Genomic DNA, 13,720 nt, shown 5'->3' on the forward strand with positions numbered 1-13,720 from the left:
TTGGGAACAGGGTAGAGCTGAGGGGTTCAGACGGATGTAAGTACAGACAGGTAAGGTGTGTGACAAGGTGGTTACAAGACAAATAGAGTGAGAGAATGAGACCATAAGACATAGGAGAAGCAGGCTGTTCTGCTCATTAATGTCATTCTGCCATTCAATGAGATCATGGCTGATCTAATAATCAACTCCACTTTTTACCTTCATCCCCTTGAAACGTGATTCCCTTATTGATTAGACCATAGGTATAGGAGCAGAATTAGGTTATTCAACCCATCAAGTCTGTTCTGCCATTCAATTATAGTTGCTATGTTTCTCAACACTGTTGTCCTGCATTCTCCCTTCTCCCCATAACCCTTGATCCCTTTATTAATCCAGAATCTATCTCTGTCTTAAATACACTCAATGACATTGCCACAGAAGGCTGTGGGGACTATGAATTCCACAACTTAACCACCCTCTTTCTGAAAGAATTCCTCCTCATCTCAGTTCTAAAGTGTCATCCCTTCACTCTGAGGCTGTGCCCTTGGGTCCTAGTCTCTTCCAAGTGGAAACTTCTTCTCCACATGCACTCTATCCAGGTGTCTCAGTATTCTTTCTGTAAATTTCAATGAGATCCCCCCTCATCCTTCTAAATTCCCTTAAGTACAAATCCAGAGATCTCAACCGCTCCTCATATGACAAACCCTTCATTCCTGGAATCATTCTCGATCCGTCTTAGTCTTGAATATATTTAATGATACTGTTTTGACAGTCTTATGTGGTAAAGAATTCATCAACCTCTGACAGAAGAAATTCCTCCTTATCTCTGTCTAAAATAGGCAACCCCTTAATCTGAAATTATAGACTCTCCCACAAGGGGTAGCAACCTCACTGCATCCATCCTGTCAAGCCCACTAGGCATCATACATGTTTCAGAATGTCCCCTCTAATTCTCCTAAACTCCAACAAGTGCAAGTCCAACTACGCAATCCCTCCTCATAAGAAAATCCCTTCATATCCAGGATCAACCTGGTGAATTACTTCCAATGCTGGATATCTTTTATTAGATAAATGGACCAAAACGGAGGTCATTCTAGACGACAGTTATGACAGCTGGATCAAGACCCGTGTATCACATATGTACCCATGTTTCTCTTCTCCTGTACATTTTACAGAAGTACTGACAAGCTTATCAATTCCTCTTCCTTATAAGTTTTGCACCTTCTCATGACTGAATTTGTTCCGTTGTCATCATGGCCTGAGTATTATCTGTTTCCTTGATAAAGACAGATTCAAGGAATTGCAAAGAAAAAAGAAATTACTACCTCAAACACGTGCTTCCATGTGCAAATATGCCCTTCCTGCCTTGTGCACCACCTCGGTCTACATTTGGGTAATCAAAGTCTCCCATAATAACTGCAATATTTGCACCTCTGTAAGTCATTCGCAGATTTATTCCTCTACATCCTCGCTACTAGTCAGTGGCTTATACACTATACCAAGAAGTAATTGCACATTTTGTTTTCCTTAGCTCTAACCAAATCAATTCTGCCCCTGAATCCACTGGGACATTCTCTTTCCCTGGTATTGAAATGTTCTCCTCAACGATTTATCCATTTGTCCTTCTGAACAAATGTGAGGTGATGCATTTTGGAAGGTCAAGTTCATTTGGAAATTATAGAGTGAATGGCAGAACCCTTAGGAGTATTGATATGCAGAGAGATCTAGGTATGCACAGCCACAGATCACTGAAGGAGTTAGATAAAGTAGTAATAAAGGCCAACGGCACTCTTGCCTTGATTGGAAGTGGCATTAAGTGTAAGCATAGAAAAGTTATGCTGCAACTCTATGGAACTTTAGTTAGGCCACACTTGGAATATTGCGTCTAGTTCTGGTCACTACACTACCAGAAGGATGTGGATGCTTTGGAGTGGGTACAGAAAAGGTTTACCAGGATGCTGCCTGGAAGAGGGATTTTAGCTATGAAGAAATGTTGGTTAGACTGGGTTTGGTTTCACTAGAACGCAAGAGGTTGAGGGGCGACCTGATAGAAGTTTATAAGATTGTGAATGGCATGAATAGAATGGAAAGTATCAGGCTTTTTCCCAGGGTGAAGGGGTCAATTACTACAGAACACGAGTTTAAGGTGTGAGTGGGGGAAGTTTTAAAGAGATGTGCAAGACATGTTTTTCACACAAAGGATGGTGAGTGCCTGGAGCGTGTTGCAAGAGGAGGTGGTGGAAGCAGACATAATAGCAGCATTCAAGAAGCACCTGGATGAATATATGATTAGGAAGGGAATAGAGCGATATGGATCCTGTAACTGAAGACAGTTTTATATGGAAGGGAAAAATGTTTCGGCACAAGCTTGGAGGGCTGGAAGGCCTGTTCCTGTGCTGTACTGTTCTTTGTTCTCTTCATCCTTTCCCATCTTTCTTGAGCATCTTAACTCCAGGAATATTTAATACTCAGTCCAGGTCTTCCTTAAACCAGATCTCTTATACCACATCACGATAATTCCAGTGTGAATTCACATCTGTAATTCACCAAATGTATTTACTATGTTCATGAGCCGTAACCACGATTTATAATGTTTTCATTTCTCCTTTTTTCCAACTTCACCTATTAACTTACCATACTCTATTCTAGCACTGTCTCTTCCAGTATTTTGTGTGCTTGTGTTCCTCTCTGGTATTTTCTCATGGATCGCACACCCTCGATAACTTATTTTAAACACTCACACAGTGCCAGCAAAGTAATTCCTTACTACAACCAATCTGTCTCATACTGGTACCATTCTCTCCAAAGCCAGTCTAAATGTCCCAGGAAGCTAAAGACTTCCCTACTGCAGCAACTTTCCAGGCACACATTCATCTGCCTTTTTCCTCCTATTTCCATTTTCATTCGCATGTGGCACTGGGAATAATCTAGAGATTATTACTTTTGATGTCCTGCTTGCAAACATTCTAACTAGCTCCCTAAATTCTGACTGCCACACCACATCCCCTTTCCTATCTATGCTGTTTGTATCAAAGTGGACCACAACCTCTGATCACCCTCCCTCTCCGAGATGAAAGTCTTACAGCCACTCTGTGATATCCTTGACTCTGGCACCAGAGAAGCCACATACCAACCTGGAGTCATATCAAATGTCTACAGAATCTCCATAGCACATTAGAGTAAAGCCATCTGCATCTGGCATTCTTGGGAAAAAGAAGGAACTGAAGTAGACATGAGAGAAACAGGCAGTAACCCCTGCCCTGTTCTGCCTTCAATAGCACCTGATGTGGTGGGCTCTGGATTTCAAACTGGATTGTTCTGAGTCAATTGCCAATCTGGGTTTTTATGTAAACAAGGTGTCAACCAGATGAGCTGGGTGGTTATCTTTTTTTACATTCAGATGTGTTGAAATAAATATTAGTCCTAGCGTATTAACTAAATTTATTTACTGAACCCTCATTTGAATATTGAAATTTGATTGGCTAGGAGGTTTGATTTGGATCCTGTCACAATACTGGTATGATGACACATTAGACTTAGTCACAGGTAATAAAAGGGAGTTCGATGTGTTAACAGGCACTGTTGTTTTTGCAATCTTCATAGCAATATGGTCTTAGAGAATTTGTAATTCAGATCTACTCCATTTAGAAATTATAATGAGTAGTCCATTTCTGAGTTTAAAGGTGAGGAAACATTGGATAAGAGAACTGCAATCACTGAATCTTTGACTTTCCTTTTAAACACAAGTCCTTTTTTTCCAAGAAGCAAATGGATATGGCTGATACCAATAAGTTGGATAATCAAAGGCTAAAGAGTTTTAAGAAAAAAGGGCGGGATCTGGAGACTGTGAGACGACAACAAAATGAGATCGTTGTTGAATTAAGAAAAATCAAAAGGGATGAACACTACTTAAAACGAAGGAATGTCCTTGTAGGAAATGAAGAAACTGATCCTGATGGTGATATCAGAGTGCAAAATGTATCATTAGAAGAAATAGTAAAAAATGCAGCTAATGAAAACCAGGAAGTCCAGCTAGGAGGCGTGCAAGCTGTGAGAGAGTTAGTGTCCAGTGATAATGCTCCTCCAATAGATGATTTAATCAAGTCTGGCATTTTTCCAATTCTTATGCGCTGTCTAGAACAGGATCATAATCATCAATTGCAGTTAGAAGCAGTATGGGCTTTAGCAAACATTGCTTATGGTCCTTCAGAGCACACAGAGGCTATGATTAAATCAAATGCAGTTCCACTCTTGTTAAGGCTGCTTTGTTGTCCTCACCAGGATGTGTGTGAACAAGCATTTCTGGCTTTAGGCAACATCATAGCAGATGGATCTAAATGTAGAGATTACGTCATTAGTCTTGGAATTATAAAGCCCCTGCTTTCTTTTGTCAGTGCTTCAGTCCCTGTTACGTTCCTTCGCACTGTCACATGGGTCATTGTTAATCTCTGCCGTCAGAAAGACCCTCCCCTGCCAAAGGCAACTGTTCAAGAGATTCTTCCAGCTCTGTGTGTTCTTGCTCATCATAATGATATTCATATTTTAATAGACACTGTTTTGGCCCTGTCCTACATAACAGATGCTGAAGATGAGCAAATCCAGATGGTTATAGATTCAGGAATAGTTCCTAGTTTGGTACCTCTTTTTAGCCATCCGGAGGTCAATATTCAGACTGCATCATTACGAGCTGTAGGAAATATTGTAACTGGTACTGATGAACAAGCACAGGTAGTTTTGAACTGTGGAGCTCTTTCTCATTTCCCAGCATTACTAACTCATCCAAATATGAAAATCAACAAGGATGCTGTATGGTTTCTCTCCAATGTCACTGCTGGAAACCAGCAGCAGGAACAGGCAGTGATTAATGCTAATCTTGTTCCTCTGATTGTAAATCTCATGGAAAATGGGGATTATGCTACTCAGAAAGAAACTGCCTGGGTTATAGCCAACTTAGCTAATTGTGGTAGGAAAGATCAGGTCGACTACTTGATTGAACAGAATGCAGTAGCTCCTTTCTGCAAGCTGCTAACATTGCTGGACCCTCAGATAATTATTGTGGTGCTGGATGGATTAAGTAATATCCTGAATACAGCAAATGATAAGACAGAACTGGTAGCAAACTCAATTGAAGAATGTGGAGGTTTGCAAATAATTGAACAACTACAGCTGCATGAAAATGAGGAGATATATAAACTGGCATATGATATCCTTGATCAGTTGACATCAGAGGAAGGTGAAGATGCTACTCTTGTGCCAGATAACATGGAAGATCCAAAACTTGGCTTTAGCTCTTCCACAAGCAGTCCGGAAAAAAAAATCCAGATCTGAAGGGGTAAACTGTCTCAAGTTACTGAAATGGAAGATTTGATCCATCTTGCATGCTTCCAACGTTGCATCAAATTGAAGAGTTACTCTACAGACTGTATTTGGCTTTCCTGAAAACTTCAAACTAGAGACTTCTACATTCAAGTCATGGTTATTAACCACTTGTCAGGAAAAAAAAATCTGACCACAGTTTGTCCTTCTTGATGCAGTTGAATGTGAATATATACCAGACCTGGTTTCCATCTACATGTCAACGAATAAAGTCCAGAAAATTGCAACACAAGTTCGTCTCTATTCATACTAAATAGATGTTGGAGAATTCAGGCATTTCAGTTCTGATGTTTATATTTTATTGTGCAAGGTAAGAAGGTCAGAGAAATACGGTGGCAGATTTCCAACTTTGTGTCAAAAATAATTCGACTTGTTCTCCCACTTTTTTTCTCTATCATAATGCCCTGAGCTATGCCCGGTGATGATGCTATATTTAAAGAGTCTAACCTGGCAATGGCCCCTGAATGTCCACCTTGGCCTATATGATTTTATTTCTATTAACCCTTCAGCATCACCAACTGAATTTCTTTTGTTGTTCATTCATCTTAGAAACAAGGGTCTAGAAACTCTGCACAGGTTTTCCTAAACTCCTAGCACAGAATTTAGGTGGGAGATTTACAGGAAGGGAATAGACTACTTTCAGACATTTACGCAGTTTCCCTAGCAGTAACAGTGCAAATTCACCAGAATTGCATACATTTTAATAGATTACAGTTATCTAAATGTATGGTGGAATAAACTCAAAAGGCTGAATGTTCCTATTGCTATGTTCTCTGAATTCTCTGCCAAAGTTATCAAGGAAACCTTGTGAAATTTCAGGGGCAAGTATGTTAGATATGACACTGCTCCCAGATCTGTGCTTCAGTGCAGACTACTCTCTGCAAGTAAGGTGAGAAAATTAGATCAATTATAGCAGGTTTAATTCTAATGCTAATAACAAAAATATGCTGAAATAGGTTTTTTTTTCCTTTACAAGTTCTGGCACCTATAATACTTTCTGTTGGTTATAGTATGAATAGTAATTAACTGGAACTATTGTATTTGTTATTCCTGTAATCGTCAATGGTTCAATGTTCTCCAACCCATTTGAAATAGCCCTTCTGTGACGTTGAGATGTCCCTAACAAAATTAAACTTTTTTTATAATAATGCTTATCACATGATTCTTTCTTGTTCGTTTTAACCTCACTTTCGAACATAGCAGATGACACCATATTCCTATTATTATTTTTCTCCATTGTCTAGCTCGATAGATCTGCCCAAACTTGCTTCTATCCTCACTTACCAGGTCAGAGCCAGAGCATCTTTAGCAACTGTTTGTCATTTCTGCCCACATCTTGTTACTTCAGGGATCCACAAGGTCTCAGGATCCATCCTCTCCTCACCTATTTTTTGCCTAAAAGTGACATTATTTGAAGACATGACATCAGGTTTAAAATAAATGTGGATGGCACATTACTTCTCTACAAACTCTCAAAAACTCTGCATTACCTTTGCATTGCCCAATTGCTGCTTGTTTGCTGACAACTTTGTGATGAGCAACAATTTCAGCAATAACTTAAGATTTAGATTGTGTTTTTAACATAATTAAGCATCTCATGGCACTTCACACAAATTTAATTAGATGAAGATTTCCACTGAGTCAAAGTTGGAAGCTTTAAATTAGGTGACAAAAACCTTGGTCAAATAGTTACCGCTTATGTGGTGCTTTGAAGAGAAGTTACAGCAGTAAATGGCCAGAGAGTCTGGGAAGGGAATTCTAGAGTTTAGGGATTGGATTGCTGAAGACATGGCTGTCAATTCTGGGACAAAGAAAGTTGTTCAGATTGTAGAAACTAGTAAAGAATGGCTAAGAACATAATAAGAAAGGAGCAATTAGAGTATAAAAGAAAGCTAGATAGAAATATAAAAACTGTAAGAGATACTACAAGTAGATGAACACCTAGGGATGGGCAATTTATGCAGACCCAGCTTGCAAAACCCACATCTCCTGAACAAATTAAAAACAGTATCTTAAAAAAAGGAAAAGCAGTATGTTATTTGAATGAAGAGAGACTGCAGAACTCTGTACTCAGAAGGATCGGAGTGTCCTGGTGCATGAATCACAAAAGATTAGTATTCAGTGCAGGTAAATTAATTAGGAATGCAAACAGAATGTCAGTCTTTATTGCAAGAGAAATTGAAATTAAGTAGCAAAGCCTTGCTGCAACTGTACAAGGCCTTAATTAGGCTGCATCTGGAGTATGGTATTCAGTTTGGCCTCCTCTCATATGAAAGGGCATGATTTCGATGGAAGCCATTCATGGATTTCTGGGATGAGGAACTATCATATAAGGAAATCATGAACAAGATTGGACCTATACCCACTGAAGATTAGAAAATTGTTTTACAGAAATATACAAGATCCCGAGAGGACTAGACAGGATAAATGCTCAGGGGATACTTCCACTTGTTAGTGTCCAGAGCTAGGGAACAGGGTGGTTAAAAAAAGGGTCTTTCATTTAAAACTGAGATGAGGAGAATTCTTTTCTCTTGGATGGTCATTATTCTCTGTAATTCTGTCCTTAGAAGGCTTTGGAGGTTGGGTCATAGAATATATTCAAGGCTGAATTACATACATTTTTGATCAAAGGAAGTGACCTATTCCAGTACCCAATTCTTATGGACCATGATATTTGACTTCCTAATGCTGATGGCTAAACCAAACTTTACAGGCATGAGGGACTCTGTCCACTTCCTCCTCAAAGCATTTATCGGTGTGGAATGCTTCATGGAAGTCAGAATATTGGCGTAAGTTTGGTTGCTCTTAAATTGATGGAGTAGGAGGGGACAGGAGGGCAGCCAAGGGAAGTATTGAAATATCCATGTCTGGAGGTACAATATGCATAATACAAGTTTTTGCAGCAGATAGGTTGAAATAAGAGACAAAACTGAGAAGCAGATGGGCAGTTTTTTCAGACTGGGGGACATGAAGGCCAAAATTCAGCTCTTCGTCAAATAAGAGTGCTAAGAGTTTCCAGAATCAGGTTCAGCTTCATGTGGAATAATTGGCTAGAGAATGAACGTGAGCTAGAAACAATAGTTTCAACTGTTTCAGCGATTCATAGGGTGAAAATTTGTTTTATTCCGCACTCGATTTTTGAAAAGCTGTTTAACACCACAGAAATATTGGTTCAATAAACATGGCCCTACCCAAACTTTGACATGATGGACCATCCTTATCCAACACTTTTCTTCCATTGTTCAAGTGAATGGGACAACTTGTTCTTATTTCTTATTTATTTTGACATAGCCACAGAACCTCTTGGAACTGCTTCTCTTCCCATCCCCTCATTGCTAGTTCTGGAGGCCTACAAGGCCTACTGTGATCACTGTGACCCACTCCTGTTTCGTATATACATGCTGTTCCTTGGTGAAAGAATATGAGGTAGAACTCAATGCTGTCAGTGTACACGTGAAATCTGGTATTACGTTTTTAAATATATTTAGCAAGTGTTCTCTTGTGTAGCAGGTTATGATCTGGAATTCAATGAAGTTATGTAAATGGTTGGATAGGAAACAGTTGCAAACAACAGAGACAGAGCATGGGAATGAGACTAAATTGGATCGATCTTGGAAAGAATCAGCATAATCATGATGTGCTAAATGGCCTTTTTTTTCCTGGCCCTTCTGTAACTCCAAGTGATATGCCAATGATTGTAGAATGTCAGAAAGGCTTCTTGGATTTGTACTGAATAAGTCTAGCAATACAACCCTACATCAATCAATTTTACAATTCTTAGTCCTGTTTACAAATAGCCTTGCCCTTCCCTATCTCAGTAATCTCTTTCAGCTTCAAGATCTGTTTTTCTTATTCTAATCTCTTACATATCCCTGGTTTTTATTTCTCCATTACAGCCTGCTATGCTTTCAGCTGTTTAGACCCTAAGTTCTGGAATTCATTCCCTCTCTCTCACTCTCGCCTCCCTTAAGTCAGTTCTTAAAGCCAATTAAGTGATCTGTATGAAAATCTAATTTGGAGGCTTGATAATGGTCACTTTAAGTGGTAGTTTATTGCACTAAAAGGGACAATATAAAAACAGATTTTTCTTACTAATGGACTTACTAAAGGTTGTGGTACAGTGATTCACAGTTGAGGGCAGTGGAGAGCAGGGGATGGGGGCGGTGGTGAGGATATGTGGTCACATTGTCTCAGGTACCTTAGATTCCTCATTGTTTTAGATTGAACATGGCAAAAAAACCTCCACTTGATGACTACTTACCTCTCTTAGCTGATGAACTAGTACTTATTATATCATCTATGATTGGGAATATTACCAGTACTTCCTCTTTTTATTTCAGATTCCCAGCATCCACATTATATTGCTTTTGAAAAAACTTGCTAAATCTATTTCTCGTAATTTTGTAGAAATTAAAAGGTAAAGTTGCCATTGTTCTACCAGACCATAGGGTTGCTCTCTCATTACACAGTAAGACAACTAACGGTGTTTTAACCTGAGGGTCATCACACCTCTGATGCTGTGAGAGGTTGAGAAGGAGAGCCCTTCATTGTAACCTCAGCTGGTGTGGGAATTGAACCCACACTGTTGACATTACTCTGCAGTCTATTACAAACCAGCTGTCCAGCCAACCGAGATCACTGGGAGAGATCAAGAATGTGACTGAATACTACCCACCTACCTGATTGGCGTAGCTCCAACAACACTCTAGAAGCTCAACACCATTCAGAACAAAGAAGCCCGCCTGATTTTAATGCCATCTACCACCTTCAACATTCACTCCGTTCACCGCCAACACGGAGTAGCAACAGTGTGTCCCATCTAAAAGATACATTGCAAAAATTGAAAAAGACACCAACAACACTTTCCAAACCACAACTTCCACCACCTAGAAGGACAAAAGCAGCAGATGCATGTCAACGCCATCACCTGCAAGTTCCACTGACTTGAAACTACATCGCAATCCTTCACAGTCACTGGTGAAAATCCAGGGACTCTCTTCATAACAGCATTACAGGTGTCCCTATGCCCCAAGGACTGCAGTAGTTCAAGAAGGCAGCTCAGTACCAACTTCTCTAGAGCAATTCAGATGGTTAACAAATGCTGGCTTAGACAGCGACACCCAAATCCCATGAACAAACATTTTAGAAAAAAATGCACAGAGGATATATTGTTCTCATGAACATGTCTGTCACAGATGCATCAATCCATGGCAATGGTAGCAGGAGTGAACACCGTATAATTGTTAAGGAGGTAAAGCACTGTCTTTGCAAACAGAACAGCATTGGTTTTGAATGGCACTGTCACTATGTTAAATGGGAGAGATTCAGGATTGATTCAGTAACTCAAAACTGGGTGTCTATGAAACACTATTGACCATCAGTAGCAACAGCAGCAGTACAATTGGATTCCATCATAATTTGCAACCTCATAGCTTAGGGTATCTGCCAATCTGCCTTACCATGCAGACAGGAAACCAACTATAACCCTAATGAACTCTAGCCAGCAACAAGCCCATTCAAGGCACTCTGATACTGCTTCCCTTCCCATTCCCAAATCCAACCTGCTGGGCATTTATTGAATGCACTTCACTGGCAGCTTTTTTATTAAGTAAAATATAAGTACAAATGTTGCTCATCCTCTTTTGGAAAGATGAATGGACAGGTGGAGTTACTGCTCAGCTAATGGCCATTTTGAGTACAAGTCAAACTTTTCAGCCTGGTACCTTGACAAACAACAAGAAACAAAGTTACCTCTGGGTTCCAGGAAAGACACACCTACCAGACATTAGTTAAGACATTAGCTAGACATTAGTTAAGAGTTACTAACAGTCCTTTTAAATTGCCATCAATATTGCTCTATCCTCAGCCAGCTGAACCTTTGAAGGCAAATGATATCTTGTGCATCTCAGAATATACACTGCACCATGTCCACAAGCCATGTGATCTCTTGAAGAAAGGAATAAACAATAAAACATGCACCAATTAGGATTGAAAAAACAGAAAAATTCTTTTACAACCTGTTTAAGCAATCACTAGCAAGTCCAGAAGACTACCTCACTCCTAATTAACATTACCAGGTGCATTTTATTTGTACAGGCAAATCTTCACATCATCATGGAGGTAGATTTTGCACCAGTTCATTTCACAGACACATATTACGGGACAGTTAAGGACGGAGGCAACGGTGCCCAATTGCTCAAGGTTCAAAATGACTGGTCTTAAAACTGGAAATTAAACTTGGAAATTGGGAGTGTCATAAATCAAGTCTTCTACGTCTGTTTTTCCGATCAGTGCTCCAATCAGGCAAGGGTGCAATAGTGGAACTTTGCTTGACAAGAGATGTCCAAAATCTTTAGAGTTTATATAAATGAATCACTGTACTGAGCCACTAAACTGCCTAAAAGTTGAAATTACTTCCTTTGGTTAATGATAATAATCTGCACAAGACATACTACATATCAACAGCACACAAGGAGGCTGAAACCTCTTCCTTGGAGGAGGTCCCACTCCCACTCATTGTAGTTTTGGCAGAAGCATGGCAGAAACTCTCCCTGCACATGTAGACAGTTTCCTGTTGACAGCCTTTACATAATAGAAGAAGAAACCAGGCTCTAATCAAAGATGGAAGGCTAAAAAGAGATTTATAGAGATGTTCAAAACAAACGGCTGTTACAAACTAAATATGGAAAGATTATTTTCAAAATTCTGAAAGCCAATAAGCAGAATGACACAAATTTAAGATTTCCAGAAAAATGAATGGAGGAATTTGGAGAATTTGTTTTTATATGAAAATAATTTTTAGGGTACACAGCATTCCACCAGTGACACAAGTTGGGCATAAAATCTAGAATAGATTTTAAGAGGAGTGAGTAAATCTTTGTAAAGTAAAAAAATTATAAGGGCATGGAGAAATAATAGGAGAATTGAACTAAGCAGATAATTCTAGGGGAATGTAGTTAAGTATCCTTTTCTTCTATGCTGTAAAATTACATGGATCTGAAATTCCAATCAGGCTTTACGTAGGTGCAGTTGATCTCCAATCAGAAGACTAGAAACTGGGGTTAACCACAATATTGTTAGGATTTCACTTTTATGAGAAGTTGCGTTTGGGAAAGTGCTAAGATTTCTGCCCATTCTCATTCCAAAGGGCACATCAGACAAAGTTCCCAGGCTACCTCAGGATTTCAGTCCATATGCCAACAGTTGGGCACTGGCAAGAGTTTTGAGGTGGACCCAGGATTTGCTTGAAGATCACTACAGCAAGATATTTTCAACACAACTGGGCCTAACCTATTTCCTATTGAATTCTTCCTTAGCCTCCTCTGGAGCAGTGCCACCTCAGCTGGCATTTCAAGAAGGGAAATATCACCTGACTTGCATACTTAGAAAGCCTAGACCTGTAAAAGATTTGGTTTGGGTTTCTCTGTTCAGGCTGATATAGGATCAATGTTATCCCCCTTACACCAGATAAAAAGCCCGAGTAGAACAGTGAAATTTACAGTTCTTTCATTCAATTTTTACATCTGAACTCACTAATTCCCAGAATCTTAAGTTAGTGAAACTATTTCACCTTGTTCACATTGGTACCACAATCCAATTTTAGTGCCATCCTAATTAATTTCTTCTGTACAGTTTGCAACTTGCTACTGTAAGAATGAGGCTTGACCCTCCACCTTGGTCTCTGAAATATTCAAAAATCGCAATGAGGCAATCCAAAATGGCACATGCCAAAGCATCTCTCAGCACAAGTGTCATGGAGCTGAAATATAAAAACAAGCTGTTGACCATATTGATTTACTGCAAAGATTGTATTTGAAGTAGAAAAGGAAAAAACACCCTGCAGCACAGAACGAATATGATAATGAAACAGAAAACATTTCACATGCACAACTGTTCAGGCAGCATCTAGAGGAGAGATAATATAGTTAATGTTTCAGGTCGATAATCTTGTACTAGAATCTGCCTGACCTGCTGAGTACTTCCAGAATTTCCTCTTGTTATTTCAGTTTCCGTGCATCCGCTATATTTCGGTTATGAAAAAAATATGGGGCTGAATTTTGTCAGAAATTGGCCAAGTGTCAGTTTTGGTGACTTTCTTGGAGGGTTGTTTCCCATGAGCCCCAATGAGTCTTCTCATGCTATTCTCCAAAATTCAAATTATTAGCTATGCTCCTACGGCACTCTGCTTGTTCTAACTTTCCTCTTGCCCCAGAAATGGTACTCGCCAGTGGCTGGACCTCCTGAGATTACTGGTGCCATTTTGAAAGCCCAGGCACAACTGACAAGTATCTAATGAAGACAACAAGGTGTAGAGCTGGATGAACACAGCAGGCCAAGCAGCATCAGAGGAGCAGGAAGGCTAACG

General features: G+C 39.6%; 2 protein-coding genes across 2 annotated transcripts in view; one reads left to right on the forward strand and one right to left on the reverse strand.

The window, feature by feature from the left end:
- Positions 1–13,720, reverse strand: part of ablim2 (actin binding LIM protein family, member 2) — a 320,054-nt gene that overhangs the window by 195,766 nt on the left and 110,568 nt on the right. The window lies entirely within an intron of this gene.
- On the forward strand, positions 3,754–5,307 carry LOC109912722 (importin subunit alpha-3-like). The gene has a single exon (XM_048599137.1). It carries the CDS (start codon positions 3,754–3,756, stop codon positions 5,305–5,307), a length of 1,554 nt encoding a protein of 517 aa, XP_048455094.1.

Source organism: Rhincodon typus, chromosome 1 (assembly GCF_021869965.1).
Source record: "Rhincodon typus isolate 14 chromosome 1, sRhiTyp1.1, whole genome shotgun sequence".
NCBI classification, from domain to species: domain Eukaryota; kingdom Metazoa; phylum Chordata; class Chondrichthyes; order Orectolobiformes; family Rhincodontidae; genus Rhincodon; species Rhincodon typus.

What these genes read in the sequence shown, in the direction of transcription:
- LOC109912722 (XM_048599137.1), top strand. Translation starts at nt 3,754, where the DNA reads ATGGCTGATACCAATAAGTTGGATAATCAAAGGCTAAAGAGTTTTAAG.